Source organism: Primulina tabacum, chromosome 13, assembly GCF_025594145.1.
Source record: "Primulina tabacum isolate GXHZ01 chromosome 13, ASM2559414v2, whole genome shotgun sequence".
NCBI lineage: Eukaryota > Viridiplantae > Streptophyta > Magnoliopsida > Lamiales > Gesneriaceae > Primulina > Primulina tabacum.
In genome coordinates, this window is record NC_134562.1 from 34,475,978 (window position 1) to 34,491,939 (window position 15,962).

Consider the following 15,962-nt stretch of genomic DNA (forward strand, 5'->3'; position numbering starts at 1 on the left):
CTAAATATTATATGATGGGAAGGATTAGTTACTGGTCACATTCGTGTTGCTTAGGTGCTTAGACTCGAAAGTGATATCTCATCCATGATATTTAATAGAACCCCAATCCCCCACACCTAAAAATTGAACCTTATGCTAACCATACAAATTTAGAATTAAAAAAAATGCAGATGATTATTTTTTTTTTTAACATAAAAAGTTTGGTGAATTTTTACTCACTTGTCAAGCATCTCATATAATAGGTAAATAACATCTTTCACAAAAAAAATAGGCAAAAACTTTTGTGAAATGGTCTCACGAGTCATATTTTGTGAGACACATATCTTATTTGGGTCATCAATGAAAAATATTACTTTTTATGTCAAGAGTATTACTTTTTATTGTGAATATCGGTAGGGTTGACCGGTCTCACAGATAAAGATTATCGAGACCGTCTACTCAGAAAGAGATGGGGTTGTATACGAATTCATTTCAAACAATTCGCCCTCCTTAAATTCAAGAAATTTCCCGAAAAGGTTTTGTGTAGAATAATCAAAGATCTTTGCCTTGAGTATTAAGCGACCGTTAGAAAGACACTTTAACTTTTAAATTTAATAGATTTTGTCAAGAAATTGGATTTCAAAATAGTTTATGCAAACGATATGCTGATAAAAGTTTAAAAACCAGTTCATTTCATGTTAATTTTACATATTTTGATTGGATTTCAAATGTAAAAAATACATAAAAATTTTAAAAAATTATTACTCTTAAAATAACTGAACTACCCCAAACAATAATAATAATAAATAAATAAATATAGGTACAGCTAGGGAAAAGAACATGAATCTAAGAAGAAAAAATATAGTTAGATTAAATCATATTTGTCCTCTTTGTATGAGACTGAGGTCTGAGAGTGGATGCGCGAAGGAAGGCGGTTCTTCGATATGGGAGCTCATGACGAAAAGCACACACGGCCTATATACCTTAGACTTTACTCAAATTTAGATCCTCTCTTTCTTTCTTTCTACACTGTCTTTCTATCCAGTTTTGGGAACGATAAACAGTCAAACGTTTGGTGAACGATAAGGAGAGCTCTGAGTTTTCTTGAAATCTCTACAATGGTTGCTGGGAAAGTGAAAGCGGCGATGGGTTTGCCACCAAATTCTAAGCCAAAACCAGATTTGTCGCAAAAACCGCCATTGTTATCGCCACCAAGTTCAGCTAACAAGCAGAAATTGCAGAAAGGGTCGGTACCGGCTGGCGCACGCTCTTTCGGTGTTTATTTCCCACGCGCCTCCGCCCAGGTTCAACCCCGTCTACACGACGAAGACGAGCTCCTCCGCGCCATCGAAGAGCTGCGAGAGAAAGAGTCCCGTTTGAGAACAGAGATATTGGAGCAGAAACTGCTCAAGGAGTCCATCGCCATTGTTCCAGTTCTTGAGAACGAGATTTCGAGTAAGGATTTGGAAATCAGACGGTCCAAAGCGATGATCGAATGCTTGGAATCGGAAAACGAGAGGCTAAGAGCCGAGAATGAGTTTTTACATATGGAGCTGGCGAAACATAATCACAAGTACACGGAAAAAATCAAATGCATGCAGGCTGAGTTAGCTGATATAAAGATAGCTGTTGCCGAGAGCCAACGAGAGCGAGAGGAGGCGTCCTCTTCTTTGACCACTACGAAACTCATTGATGTAACAAATAATTACAAGTCGTGTGTGGCCCTGAAGTCATTGAGAAAATGCAAGACACAAAATCATGTCTTGGGCAATTTTTTCGAAGGTGGAATGAGTGTGCATGCGAACATTGAGACTGAAATTGTAATGAAAGATGAATTCGTATGTGTGGGAGAGGAGAGCACCGAAAGGCCAAGACATTCTTGGTGCAACTCCGAGGAAATCCTTGAGACTTCGGATGGATTAATAGGTTCAAGATCTCGTGCTCCGCGCGTTCCTAAGCCGCCTCCGAGGCCATCCGCTGCGCTTTTGTCTTCGCTATCTTCAACGTCCACCTCTGCGATATCATTGTCTGTGTCTTCCCCTTCCTGCGGTTCTTTATCTGATTCATCGGACCGAGCATTGCTGGAGATTTCCTGCATCCCTCCTCCACCACCGCCTCCCCCTCCATCTCTTCGTCAAAAAACTGTGCCACCACCTCCTCCACCTCCGCCTGCCAGGGGTCTGAAGAAGGCACCCGAGAAGGTGAGGCGAATCCCAGAGGTTGTGGAGTTTTACCACTCTCTGATGCGGAGGGAATCGAACACACGTCGGGATGCTGGCGGCGGACCCGCCGATGGGTTGGCGGCGGGGGCGACGACGAAGGATATGATAGGAGAGATTGAGAACCGGTCTGCCCATTTGCTTGCTGTAAGTTTCATGCTTTTTCCATTTTTGGTCATGGTTTGACGGTTTATTTACTGATATTGCCACTGACTTATTCCGTCTTGTCGCATAAATTGTATTGTTCTTGTGTCTTTTTCTGGTACCCTTTTTTCTTGGAATATTTTTATGTTTCTTGCAAGATAAAACAGGCTCTCGATTCGTAATCCAAATTGGAAATGCCGAAAGTTGTAAATTTAATGAAACCATGTGGCCATTTATGTCATTTAATGTTACCCGTCGCTTGTGCTACTTTGTCTGGCTAATTTAATTCTGTGAACCTTTTGGTTAGCCACATAACTGTTCATAAAGTTTGAGTAAACATAGTAATGTTGCCAGGTTCAATGTCAGAGCTCCGTTTGTTCAAGCATCAGCCAGTACCAATTTTAACTGAGATTCACTAAAATATTAACCATCACTGTTGTCAAACTAATTAGCATACCGCGTTACTCGAATCAAACTTTAGTCAAAATTTGAACGAGCTCTTCGCTCCTTAGTAGTGTTGCCTTTGCAATGTTTAGATTAGATATGAAAATTGGTCTTAAATTGCAGTGAAAGTTTCTATATCATGTTCGATGTTTTATCAGAGTTGAATTCTACAATATGCTATGGGATCGCGTCTGGAACAAATTCTACTCTTTTTATAGATGACCCAATTGTTGGACCACATAGTCTATGTTTATTCTATACTGGAATAGGAATTCCATCTGTTCACGATTTCCTGGTTCTGGATTATCTTAATTACAGATTAAGACGGATGTAGAAACACAAGGAGATTTCATTAGGTTCTTAATTAAAGAAGTTGAATGTGCAGCATTTGCTGACATCGAAGATGTTGTGCCGTTTGTTAAATGGCTTGATGATGAACTCTCTTACCTGGTAACCCGAAGAAGTATTATTTTCGTTCAATGTATTCTAGTTTTCGGTACTTGATAGTAAAATGAATTCGAGAGTTATATAGGTTGATGAAAGGGCAGTTTTGAAGCACTTTGGTTGGCCTGAACAGAAGGCTGATGCTCTAAGAGAAGCGGCTTTTGGTTATTGTGACTTAAAGAAGATGGAATCTGAAGCCTCGGCTTTTCATGCTGCTCCTGGACAGCCTTGTTTCCATGCTCTCAAGAAAATACAGTCCTTGTTTGATAAGTATGAAGTTTTTACTAAGATTTGAATTTTTTTAATTTCATTTTCAAATGAAAACTTATGATTATCGTATCTTCTAAAATCGTTTTCCCCTTGATTACAATACTTGTTTTGGAAAGATTGGAGCATGGTGTTTATAATCTTTCAAGAGTGAGGGAATCTGCCACCAAGCGATACAAAGTGTTTCAAATTCCAGTAAATTGGATGCTGGATACCGGTTTCGTAGTTCAGGTATACTTATTTTCACCAATTACATTTTCTCTTTTCGCAAATTCCCCAAACTTTCCTATCAAAAATCCTAGGCACACGTTGAGGGCCCAAGTTTCACGTAGGTGATACCCGAACACTGATAGAAGACAGGGGTCTTCATGTGATTCCGAATCCCTAGCTTCGACGGAATTGAGAATTTGATCATTTTTTATTTTCTAAAATTTGTGTACTAGATGGATACACATACCGTTGTTTTCTTCTTTTTTTGTGTCATTTGGATGTTTCTGGTTATGCTTATTGTAGCACATGCACCTTGTTGGATCCTTATGGTCAACATGTGAGGCGGGTCTTCCACTTATGCAATGGTCTAGATGTCTGCGAGCAAATAAAAGAGGAACCCGTTTTACCAGCCATTGTGCAAAACGCATTGCCTTTCTCCTATCTGAATCAAATTACCATGAATAATCTTAGCGCGACTTGCTCATGAAGAAACCTTCATTGGTTTCATATTGTGTTATATACTACCTTTGTTCGCTGACCCCAAAAATTAATTACATTTTGTTTCTACAATTATCCAAAAATAGCTGTACAAAGTTTGAGTGGCTAATTCGAACTGGCAAAAAAAGTGTGGTGTATCCAGAAGTCTTCCAAGTACACGCTAGCATTTAGTATCATTAAATCACCCTCTTTAGCATGGAAAGCTGGCTTTTGTTAGTTATGACGATGCTGACATTTCTCTAATTTTCTTATCATCCAATCGTTGACGCTGATTAGTTCTGATATGCTACTTTGTCTGCCCTCAATAGAGGTGAATCTTCGAAAGGGATGCCGCCACACTTTAACTTATTTACAATGTAAATTCCAATTTTTTCGTTGGGTCTGGGTAGAGATCAAAGATCTTGGGCGACTGAAAATATTGAACAATTATTGATTATATTGTTTTATTATGATCCCCGAGGCAAAAAAAAAAAAATTACATTGCACCATCAGCCAAGTGTCATACTATAATATCACTAGTGGTTATTAAGTACAAGACAAAAGTAAGAGAAGAATCTGCCTCATTTTGCAATGTCCAATTCTTGGGTTTGCACATGTGAAGTTTCTGATTTCTAAAAGCGTATCGGTCTGTGTTAGATTTACATTTTTCTATTGTTCTGGAAAACCCATCAAGAATATTTTTATTCTTGGAATTGACTTTTTCCTCCCATCTATGATTTTTTTAAAGTCAGTTTGTCTACATTTTCTTAGATGCTAAGATAGACATCATTGTATCATTGTAATATTTATTGGTGACGTGTGATTAGAAGCATTTATTGTAAGATTTATAGATTCTAGCTCTTATTTATTTTATTTGTTTCCCAATTAGCTTTGAAAATCAATCAATATACTGACAAAAAGGTGCCCCACAGAAAGATGTGGAATATTATTTTAGCTTAATATGTGATTCTCATGTGTTTGGATATATAGTGTTCTTGGTCTTCTTTTGAACCAATTTGAAAAGCTTGTGACATGACAAATATAGCGAAGAAAGTTAAGTTAATATCTGTGATAAAACCCTTGAAGTACAGTCTCTACATTGTAATGAACTTCTCCTCTTTTTGTGTTCTCGCTGATCCAGGTGGAAGTTTTCCACGTAGATTTTTTGTGCATTGTGTTTGTCTATTAAAACTGATCACCGATTTCATGCGTTTTAAGTAACAGTTTGTCTGTAAAACAAAGCAAGAAACTGACATGGGCAAATTGGGGAAATTCGGCCACGCACTTTAAGTTCGCCATGTCCTGAGCTTATTTTAGAAAGCTTGGTGCAAAGCTTTTTAGGAACTGTGGGTATATAATCAAAGGACTTGTTTTATAGTTCTGTGACCCATCACCTTTATACATTGTAGATCAAACTGGCATCGGTTAAATTGGCCATTAAGTACATGAAGAGAGTACTCGCTGAGCTTGAATTAATAGGTGGTGGTGGCAGTCCTGAAGAAGAAGAGCTTATCGTTCAAGGCGTCAAATTTGCATTTCGAGTACACCAGGTGATAAGATTTCACAATCTTTTGGACCTGCGTCGTGTTTTTGTTAATGCGAGTTCTGATTTTTCTCTTCTAACATAGTTTGCGGGTGGGTTTGATGTTGAAACTATGAAAACTTTTCAAGAATTGAGGGATAAAGCTCGGTGGTGCAACATCCAGTGCCATAATCAACAACAGCCGAAACTTGTTTGCAGGTCTTCCTCTGCTGCTTTGTAATCTCGACCAATCTCCTTCAGATATGCTATGTGCCTACCTGCTTTTTGTGGAAAGAGATTGAAATATTTGTCTAAAATCAAAGTATTAACTTAAATATGATTGAATAACGGATTGAGATCCTTTTTTTTACATGCTCGAAAAAACATATATCTATTAGGTTTGTACATTTCTCTATGTTGGTATTGTTCGGTAGCTTAGAAATATGGAAAATATACATCGAACTTTGGGTTAAGTTGGGGACGTCGGTGCCGTATTGTGGCCTAAGAATATGTTCCGTAAACAGACATCTCTTGTATTTGTGATACAAACATTCTTACGAATTAAAGATTTTTTTTATCGGTCGTGATTCTTTTTTTTTTTTTTTTTTTGGAGAAAGTGAAGTCCATTTGTTAATTGATTATCTTTTTTGTTGCCACCACCTTGCACTAGTCCTTGACTGTCGAGTGGTTCGAGCCTGCTCGGCAGCCTGTGACCTATTCCTGTTCAGATCACGACCCTCGAGCTCAAAGACCGATGGATCCCAGTACTGGAGCAGGCGCTGCATGGCGCTGGCCTGGAAACCCGTTGCCCTGGAAACCCGTTGCAACACTAAACCCACCAATGACAAGTGGAAGGACGGATGGAACTTTTATAATTTATTCTTTACCAGTTCGACCCAGCCCGGTACTTTTCTGAATCGGCTGGCTCTGAATCGGCTTTGGTTTTGGAGCAACCTAGCCCTCTTACTTATCGAGCTTCCCACTTTCGGTCTGGTCCAAGCAGTTTGACATAAAATCCTCCATAGTCGTACTTTAATTAAAGCACAGGCCAATTAAATCGAATATTGTTCATATTTCTTTCTACATTTGATCCAATTTGAACTTTGTGGATAGACTGAAACTTGAAAAATGACCGTCTTGAATTCTGAGTTCACTAGTGAAGTTTGAAATCAAGGCCAGTTCATATAGTTGAGTGAATGTATATATATAAACATACTTGAGTTTGTTGTGTTCAATAAAGTATGAATTTTACAAATGAATCATGATCTACTTTATCTTCTCCAATCACAAGCTAAAACAGAACTTGTTTCAAGATATAACCACAAATCTATATGGACTTGAAACCCAAAGAAAAAGTAATCAAGAAGTCCGTCCCATATTCACTTACCATCACGTTACCAGGGCTGCATATAACAACTGGTTCCATGTATCTGGTAATCCAGGGACGCACCAGTGGCTGCAATCTATTCCGGAACGAACCCCACTGTATACCGATGGGTGAGCATCTTTCCTCAACTGAGACAGAGTAGTGATATCCAACAAGAACACTGGTTTCATAATCCTGCTTAGTACTCTGTAAACAACTTCAGCCTCGGGTGGCGTCCCACCTGGATACGTCGAACCTGCCAAAGGTTGTTGTACTCGATTACACCTGCCAATTGAATGGATCAAGGTTTTGGTAAATCCTCTGTATGATGCTGATGCACATATGTTGAGTAAAGTTAATGAATTGGATACTATCTGTGAAAATTACTTACTGAAAGTGGGTAGGAGAAACGCCCTGGAAGAAAACTTTGGTCTTGCCAGGATCGATATTTTGGTCAATCCATCGAGCCCATGTTGTTAACCCTTTGTTAAATGCAATCAGGCGGTCCATGTCTTTGGATATGGTGCCACCATCTTGTACATAATCCCATCTGCAAAAGCGTAACATAAAGTAAGGTTTTACATTATAAACTACTGATGACGAATGTCAATAGCAATCGAAATTGTGAATAATTCAAAGAAGATATCGTCTATTCGGCCCCTAATGTTATGGTATTACCCAACTGACCTTGGAAAAAAATACCCTAAGACCAGATAAAATTTAAGAAGAAGAGTAGTAAAAACATACGGTTGCTCTCTCCCTTTATGAGTCCACCAATGCCATGAATTGAATATGAGCACATCCATGCCTTTCCATGCATCACCTTGTTCAATGGAGTCCAACTTCAATACTCTCCCAATATTCTCTCTTTTTATATCTACCAAGTATGTAGACCGATAAAGAAATATTGTTACCCCATAATCCTGCAATTGAATGTTTTTATGTCTATTAACTATTTATTGATCATAAATAAAAAGCTGGCTAAACAGGGTATATATATTTGGGAGCGAAATAATTGGTCAAAGAGAAATTTTAGTAGAGTAAAAGCATAATTTATTTATTGGTCGAGACAATATCTGAATTCTTTATCCTCGAGATGAATAGTGCTCACAGGTTTTGGGAAGTCTTATCAGAAACAAATTGTTTATAGCTGGCTTGGTTTGTTTAACACTAGAAATTCGTATTTATGTCAATTGAAAAGTCATGAACCTTTTGGTAAACAGACAAAAAAGACACCACTTTTTTGTTATATGATGATCAAATCCACAAATCACTATTTTTTTGTGTATAATGGGAGAATGTAAAAAAAAAAGTGATATATATCATATATAATAAGAAGAATAAACATGTAGAAAATATCTTATGATAAAACATATGTACGCCGCATTAACTTTAGAATATTGAGACTCGCATGCGTCTTTTCTTTTGACAATAACGCTCCCTCAATCACTCATTAAAAAATATTGTTCAACATATTTTTCAATCAATTTTTATTGGATAAAAAGAAAGAATATGTCATTGATTTTGAGTTAGAATCCGATATAGAAGAATTATTTGATAAATATTGAGATAAATAAGAAGAATTAGATATTTATGTTTAAAAAAACCGCATAAATGGTTGTTTACCGCTTTCTATAACATTACTACAAACTATGCTAACAAATTAAACTACATTGTGAAAACCTCGTGTAACATGTTAACTCAAGAAAATAAACACGTCACTTGATGTATACGTGGTTGACGTATGTAGAGGTGGGAAAAAATACCGAATTTTCATTGATGTCCTGGATCTCCATACACATGTTGTGATTGGTGTTTATTGTCTTGATGAATTTGTTTTGTATATATCTTTCCTGGTCTCTTTGATTGTCTTGAAAGATTTGTTTAGTGTTGGTGATCATCAGCCTTGGAATTACAAGATAATGAATTTTTTTATATATATACTTTCGTTATAACGATATTTTATCGATAGTGCACCGAAACTTCAGCATATCGAAAAGTCGGTATGGCAACGGTATCATTTTTTTCATATCGATATTTTTGGTACGGTATACGATATCTCAAATTTTGGTACGGTATATCACCTCTAGACATATGCATGCATCTCTTCTTCATTTGATATATATATATGGTTGACGTATGTATGCATCTCTTCTTCGTTATTCAATTATTCTTGATAAAAACAAGAGGGAAAAAAAGAATGGCTTGTGATCGGCCCACTAAAAACATGATTCTTTAATTTTTGTTCATTTGTAAGGAGCCGTCGTGGCCCATTCGATGGGCGATGCAATCATCAGTTTTCCCATCATCATTAACCTTTTTTTTTGCCCTTTTTGAAAAATTGCCGTTGTGGCCATTATTTTCATTAAAGATTTATTTAAACGGATAATACCCGAGTATTTATTTAACTTACTGAAATTTATTTTTATATATTCCTGAAAAATAGTGTAAAATACAAAAAAAATTTACTGACCTGAAAGGTCACAGAAGAGAGCGACTCCTGTCTGACGATTTTGAACTGAGAATTCGGAACCGATGCATGAATCATACAAGCAAGAGAAATCCACTGATTCAAACTCAGTGAATCCCCCACAAACATTATCTTCTTCCCACTCCATCTCTTCAATAAATCCAGCCCATTGAATCTAAAATATCCAAGCAAATATTACAAAATTTATCATAAAATCAGTGCTTTCTGTGGTGGTTTTGTGTAATCAGGCATGGATGAGTGGTGACCGAGTATGAGAGCGATTGAAGTAAATTATTTTCATCTTGTTGTTTATATATTTCATTAAAAGTTGGATCATATATAATTTTTTCCCAAAAAAAAAAAAAAACAGATAGTTCTGATCCAACTATTCTTCAACATGATTCGGCTGGGCCTGCCCCATTAATAGAGTTTTTGAATGCTAGCTAGCTAGTACCTGGGCATCGTGCAGGAGTCTGGTGACCAAGAATACTTGAGGTACAGTTTATCGGGGCGGCCATATTTGATGCAATCGAATTCCGGGTCGATGAATGGGCAGCTGGAGGGCTCAAAGAGAGGATATGAAGGGTTGGAAACCCATTTTCCCTGGAACAGATTGCAACCTGATGCAGCGGCTGGCTTTATACTTATGGGAGTGCTGCTGAAATTATTGCGTAGCAGCTCTGAGTTCGCGTATTTTGGCAGGGGCAGCACCAAGACTACGTGAAACAGGGTGTGGATAAGCAAGTTTTGGTGCCAAAAACCCACCATTACAGGGTGTGATGTGTTATGGTACACAAAACAGGAGGATAACAAGTGAGTAATGCAGAAAGAGAGTCGTGAACGACGAGGTTTACTATCACATTTCCTCCGATTAATAAATTATTCAACTTTCTTTAAGTATTATTAACAATAATGGATGGATAAGTTGCTCATCCACGGCGGTACGTTACAATATTGCTTTCTTGGAGAGGGTGGGGTACTCCTAAGAGCAACTTTATACGGATGTCTTTCGCTGTAATATTTACTTAGGGTGTGCTAGAATGAGACTCTATGGAGGAAAAATTCATGTTCTAAGTTTATATCTGCCTAATTTGTTATCAGTATATGCTCGACTCTTTTTTTTTTTTTTTTTTTTGTTAACTCGAACTCGAACTCATTAAGTTTAAAATTTTCACTGTGTCAATTGAAATCGAGTCAAATAGAAGAAGAATACATAATATACCTTATTATTATAAGTACTGGCTTTCTTTTAATTTTTTGGTTTGTATTTATTTATATTTGTGCCGGAGGTTGGTGGTGGGAACGTTGTTTGTATGAGTTTGTGAAAATAATTTGTTTATTTTTGTGGGCTCGAATGATTTGGAAAGCATTGGAATCATCCATGTTTTAAAGTGGTCTGAATTGGGTTATGGGACCTCGGGGGCTCTGTTTTTAATGATCTTTTGTTTCTTTGGGAAATCAAAAATCAAAAGGAAGAACTTGAAAATGCATGCCTCAAATTAAAAAAATTTAAAATTAAAATTATATGCGCAAGGAAACAATTTGTTGAGTCAAATATTTTCTTAAAAAATGAGCATTTGGTCAAGAAACACAGCTGTGATGATGTTACACAACAAAAATATTATTGTGATGATATTAATAATTTGGAAATTAAATTTGGTGTATATAAATTAATGGCCAATTTTATTTACCAATAAATAAATTAAAAATCTCAATAATGAAGCAACTAAGACCGCTCCCATAAATAGATGCGTCTTGCCATTTGTAGTTAGCTTTGATTAATAATTTACATATATAAGACATATCTCCTCGTTTTAGGGTAGTTGGTTATTTGGATCCAATTTATCCCTTACAACTCATAATATCATAATAGAGCCATATCCAACCACAAAATCTATTTTGGTGTAAATTTTACATTAAAATAGTGCGATTTCTGCACCAAATACAACATTCATCTTCAACCCATTTACTTCAAATCTTACACCAAAAAGAATATTCTCGAAATATTCCTTTTATCTCCAACACATTTACTTCAAGTCTTTTTATTTTTATTTGTATTTGAATTATGTGTTTCAAGTTGTATTTGTATTTCGATTATTTTTTTCCATTTATTTATTAATTGTATTGTTATATTAAATTCTTTGCATTTGTATTAAAATTATATTAATTATAAATCATCAAATTAATCCTTAATTAATAATAATTAACATAAATAAATAAATATTTTAAAAATCAACAATTATTATTTTTAAATTTATATGATTAAATATCTAATTATTAAAATAATAAAATAAATATTATACTATTATTTAAATAATATTTATAATTTTAATATAAATATTTATAATAAACACAAATAAAAAAAAATTAAAAAGAAACAAACCCCTGCGCCAAATTCGCCAAATTTGACACAGTAGCGCAGCGCTCATTGGAAGAAGAAAGACTGCATCAAAATGGTATTTTGTGTAGTCTTGGAGATGTCCTAATAGAATTCAAATGAATTCTTGCTTTTAGTGCAATTCAAATGTGTCTTTAGTCTCAAATACACATGTTATATATTTTTTATTTATTCTAAATATACAATTTAGCTTTCATATTAGTATTGTTTTACGTATTTTTTTTTATCAATTTACCTACATCATTAAATACATTATTATTTCTAACAAATTTTTATCATATTAAAACATTTATTAAATGCGGATGAAATTATTTTTTTCTTTCTAATTTTTACTTTTTCAATAACTCAGTTACTTGAAAACACACACAAAATAAATATAGACATATAGGGTATTATATTTAATATTTCAGCAATAATATTATCTCCTTGCAAGATATCCTCTCCTCAAATTTCTCTCTCCTCGTTTTCTGGAAACAGCCATGGATTTGCGGGTCGTAAATAGTGCAACGACCACTAAATATCCACGTCATTCAGAAAAATATGATTCATTGTTGTTTGTTTAAAATTTTGTAAATAAATTAAGTCTAGATGTTGATATCTTTCATGTGGACTGATTATAACTAATTTTTTTAATCACATGTAATATTTCCAAGATATTGGCTAAATAATGATTGGGAAAAAACCTGAAAATTTCATAGTAATCTTAAAATGTTACCACATGTATTGATAAATATTTATCTTTAAATGCACACATAAAATAAATGTCATAGGGAGGGGGGTTTGCTATTTCCATACCACACCCCCATTCTCAACCTATTATACAATTTTATCTAATCGGATAATCCTCATCTACGTTCTCATCTTCATTTCAAATATTCATTGAGTTTGTAAAAAAAAAAAAAACTCAATCGATTAATTCCAAACGAGTTTAAAAGCAAAACTTCGAAGGGGATAAGAGGGAAAAAAATATTGGATTTTCAGAAAACTAAAAAAATTTCTCTATGATTTGTAAACGACTTGGGAGTTCTGGTTGTGATTGGCTTTCCTTCTGTATGATATTGAGAGGGATGCGTGTTTCGTTTGTTCATATATTTTTTTTATGTTTCTTTTTGTTAACTTCCTCATGCCTACTAATAACAATGGACTTATCTTGAAGACGATGTTTGAGTTGGTAGAGTAGATGAACATTTGATTAGTGATCAGGAGTTCGATTTCTCCTAACGACACTTTGTCAGAGGGATTTGTCGCACGTGACTTCTCTAATGCGGTTTACCTGACTAACGTGATTTGCAGGCTCTTGCGTTAGTCCGAAGCATACCAAAAGATAACGACCTGCGGGTTCATACATCACAAAAAAAAAAAAAAAAAACAATGGCCCTAATATAATTTCTATGAGATTCTTGAAAATAAAAAACTCACTAATATCTTATTAATATTTATATATATTTATTAAAATTCCCTGCTAATAGTGAGTTCAATTATAAGGATAACATCTTCATGTCGCTCTCTATGTTTTGTGGGGATTTGAATAGGTTCATGAGATTGAATAAGAAGAAGATAAACAATTAACTAGAGTGATACATAGTGTTTAATATAATTTTAAAATAAGAGATTAATTTTGTGTATTTTCTTGAAATGACCAAAATAATTCCTCTACCAATTTTTTTCATATTTATTTTTCTTATTCAAGTTAATAAAGATTATAAATAGTATAATAAATTAATAAAAAAAATTCGTTTACTAATCTATTATGTCACCATCACCGCCGTCTCCCCACCAATTCTTTCGGATTTTTCTATCCTATAATGAACTATTTCTCTCCGTAATGTAATGTAGAAAAGTTTCATTTCTTGGATCAACTTTTATTAAAATGTGAGGACCGTGATATAATGACGTTGGAATATGAAGAAAATTGCTCTTTCCCGTAAATAATAGACTAAAGTAAGCTCTTTCTAATTTAACGGGCCAACAGGTTATGTAAAAAACCATCCGAACATTAGATAATTGAGAGATTATTACCTAATTAATCACACTTTTATCATATATACCACACAATATATGCCTAAGGATAGCATTACATTATCCGAAAAAACATATATGGCATCTTGAATGGCGTGGTTTGTTTGAATTCGATCAAAAGATGTGACATGGAATGGGCACCATTTGGCTCTAACACAAGACAAAACTTATTTATTGACCGCGAACCAAGATCGAAATTCTTTCTTAAAAAATCATAGAGTTCTTCATTTCACGTCCTTAAGTCGGAACTAAAATCAAACCAATTTTTCGAAATAATAAATCGGACATATCATTCATGTTAAAACCATGATTGAAACCATAAAATTATATTGAGTTAATTTGAAGGTTTAAGTAAGATTAGATTAGATAATATAATCTAAAATATACTTTAAATTTTACACCTTTTTGTTTTTAATAATCGACCATCCATCTAACTTCTAAGGTTTTGAAACCGTTGTCCTGCCTAGTTATCATGAGCTCGAAGCGAGTGAGTATACATTCCTAAATTTCTAAAGATATAATGGAATTTAAATTGAAAAAAATATAAAAAAAAAATTGGACTTTACATGAGTTCATTTTGAGAAAATGAGTTTCAATATAATATCAGTCATGTGATCATAATACTTTGAACGCAGATATATATATGTATTTTTATTGCCTAACAATAGATGAAAATTTGCTCATATATGTGTGTGTCTTATGTTATACACACTTGAGAAATCCAGCGAGTTAGACTATCCGCGACAATATATAAACTAGCTAGCCATCGTCTCGGCTTGTTAAGACAAAGTCAGAAGACAAGAAACAGATCTCAAGCAGTCGGATAGCAAGCTTGCATGGCAATCCCACACATCCCTTCCTTAGCCTCAACATCTCTCTCAACTTTGACATATCCCGCTTCACCCCAATCTGAACCCCAAGAATTCTTAACCAGCCAATATTTCGTCCCATTTTCAGTCTTCCCATATCCAACCGCCGTAACTCCATGATCTAAGTTTGTCCCACAGTCGCTCGTGATCACGCCACTGGAGTAAAACTGGAAAGATGCCCCACTTGCATCAATTGACACTGATACGGGTTGGTTTGCAACAGCTTTAAGTAAGGCAGATTCATCATTGACTGGCACGTCTTCGTAGCCGGTGATTGTTGCTGCACTCGAGGCTTCCTTTTGGCTGTTGCATGTGTTAGAGATTCCTTGGTATGGATAGTCAGATTCCGTGGTGAGGCCTTGGTTCTTAACTATGAATTTGAATGCGGCTTCCATGAAACCTCCGTGACAGCCCTGGTTGTCGTTTGTTCTATCGCAGTCCATGAGTTCTTGTTCGGACAATGAGATCAGTTTGCTTGTCGAAATTTGGTTGATTCCTTCCATTGCTGCAACTGTTGAAAATGCCCAGCATGAACCTGTGTACAAACAAAATTTTAAACTGTTTCACAAATGTGACATATAGTGATTTCAAATTTTTTCTGTTAATTTAATGAAATTTTAATTTATTTACCACATTGGCCTTGATCCTTGACTCCAGTCACAGCTCCCTTTTCTCTCCAATCCATACTCTCGGGAACATCCGTTACACCTTCGTATCTAAAGGGTGTCGATGATTTCTTGTGAGTGAACTTCTTGTGTCCATTACGAGCGGCACGGAATTCCTCGTTTTGCAAGTCAGCAAATTCATTTATACCAAGCTTATATGTCCTAGTTCCTTCACTGTTTGAATGTTCAATAAACTCCACATTCTTCTTGAATATGTTGAATCTTTTGGCCTTCTCGTCTCTATCTTTGTAAACACGTCCATACGTACGCATCCACCGCTGGTGTCTCGCAGCCATATTGGTTCCGTCTAGACCGCTTCGACCTGTTGCTAGAGATGAACACATCCCAAGAATTAACAATAGAGTAAGACAGATTCTTGTGTCAAATTTGGAAGCCATTTGATACTGACACTTTGAAATATGTATGGTTTTGTAGGATGAGAATGAATGGATATAGGAATCAAGAGAAG

The 15,962-nt window shown here is 35.4% G+C and overlaps 3 protein-coding genes across 5 annotated transcripts; 1 reads left to right on the plus strand and 2 right to left on the minus strand.

Moving 5' to 3' along the window:
- The first annotated feature begins 853 nt into the window (after positions 1-853).
- On the plus strand, positions 854-6,281 carry LOC142523425 (protein INCREASED PETAL GROWTH ANISOTROPY 1-like). Of its 3 annotated transcripts, XM_075627214.1 has the most exons (6): positions 859-2,345; positions 3,105-3,236; positions 3,319-3,500; positions 3,617-3,728; positions 5,594-5,734; positions 5,813-6,281. In XM_075627214.1, exons 1-6 carry the CDS (start codon positions 1,098-1,100, stop codon positions 5,945-5,947), a joined length of 1,950 nt encoding a protein of 649 aa, XP_075483329.1. In that variant the 5' UTR covers positions 859-1,097; the 3' UTR covers positions 5,948-6,281. The 3 variants fall into 3 exon arrangements, with proteins under 3 accessions (XP_075483331.1, XP_075483330.1, XP_075483329.1); XM_075627216.1 differs by lacking the exon at positions 5,813-6,281 and having other exon boundaries at positions 854-2,345; positions 3,830-5,734; XM_075627215.1 differs by lacking the exon at positions 5,813-6,281 and having other exon boundaries at positions 854-2,345; positions 5,409-5,734.
- A 608-nt stretch (positions 6,282-6,889) lies between these two features.
- LOC142523426 (protein trichome birefringence-like 38) lies at positions 6,890-10,537 on the minus strand. The gene is made up of 5 exons (XM_075627217.1): positions 9,997-10,537; positions 9,546-9,717; positions 7,820-7,995; positions 7,464-7,622; positions 6,890-7,357 (listed from the first exon to the last, which is right to left on the minus strand). Exons 1-5 carry the CDS (start codon positions 10,308-10,310, stop codon positions 7,096-7,098), a joined length of 1,083 nt encoding a protein of 360 aa, XP_075483332.1. The 5' UTR covers positions 10,311-10,537; the 3' UTR covers positions 6,890-7,095.
- A 4,043-nt stretch (positions 10,538-14,580) lies between these two features.
- LOC142523427 (senescence-specific cysteine protease SAG39-like) lies at positions 14,581-15,922 on the minus strand. Its single transcript, XM_075627218.1, has 2 exons — positions 15,459-15,922; positions 14,581-15,363 (listed from the first exon to the last, which is right to left on the minus strand). Exons 1-2 carry the CDS (start codon positions 15,889-15,891, stop codon positions 14,771-14,773), a joined length of 1,026 nt encoding a protein of 341 aa, XP_075483333.1. The 5' UTR covers positions 15,892-15,922; the 3' UTR covers positions 14,581-14,770.
- Between the last annotated feature and the right edge of the window lie 40 nt (positions 15,923-15,962).

What these genes read in the sequence shown, in the direction of transcription:
- LOC142523425 (XM_075627214.1), top strand. Translation starts at nt 1,098, where the DNA reads ATGGTTGCTGGGAAAGTGAAAGCGGCGATGGGTTTGCCACCAAATTCT. An exon ending in GGTCTGCCCATTTGCTTGCT is followed by an intron (nt 2,346 to 3,104) that starts GTAAGTTTCATG and finishes TCTTAATTACAG; the next exon opens with ATTAAGACGGATGTAGAAAC. An exon ending in TTGCATTTCGAGTACACCAG is followed by an intron (nt 5,735 to 5,812) that starts GTGATAAGATTT and finishes CTTCTAACATAG; the next exon opens with TTTGCGGGTGGGTTTGATGT.
- LOC142523426 (XM_075627217.1), bottom strand. Translation starts at nt 10,310, where the DNA reads ATGGTGGGTTTTTGGCACCAAAACTTGCTTATCCACACCCTGTTTCAC. An exon ending in CATAAAGGGAGAGAGCAACC is followed by an intron (nt 7,623 to 7,819) that starts GTATGTTTTTAC and finishes ACGCTTTTGCAG; the next exon opens with ATGGGATTATGTACAAGATG. An exon ending in GTTTCTCCTACCCACTTTCA is followed by an intron (nt 7,358 to 7,463) that starts GTAAGTAATTTT and finishes TTCAATTGGCAG; the next exon opens with GTGTAATCGAGTACAACAAC.
- LOC142523427 (XM_075627218.1), bottom strand. Translation starts at nt 15,891, where the DNA reads ATGGCTTCCAAATTTGACACAAGAATCTGTCTTACTCTATTGTTAATT. An exon ending in CAAGGATCAAGGCCAATGTG is followed by an intron (nt 15,364 to 15,458) that starts GTAAATAAATTA and finishes GTTTGTACACAG; the next exon opens with GTTCATGCTGGGCATTTTCA.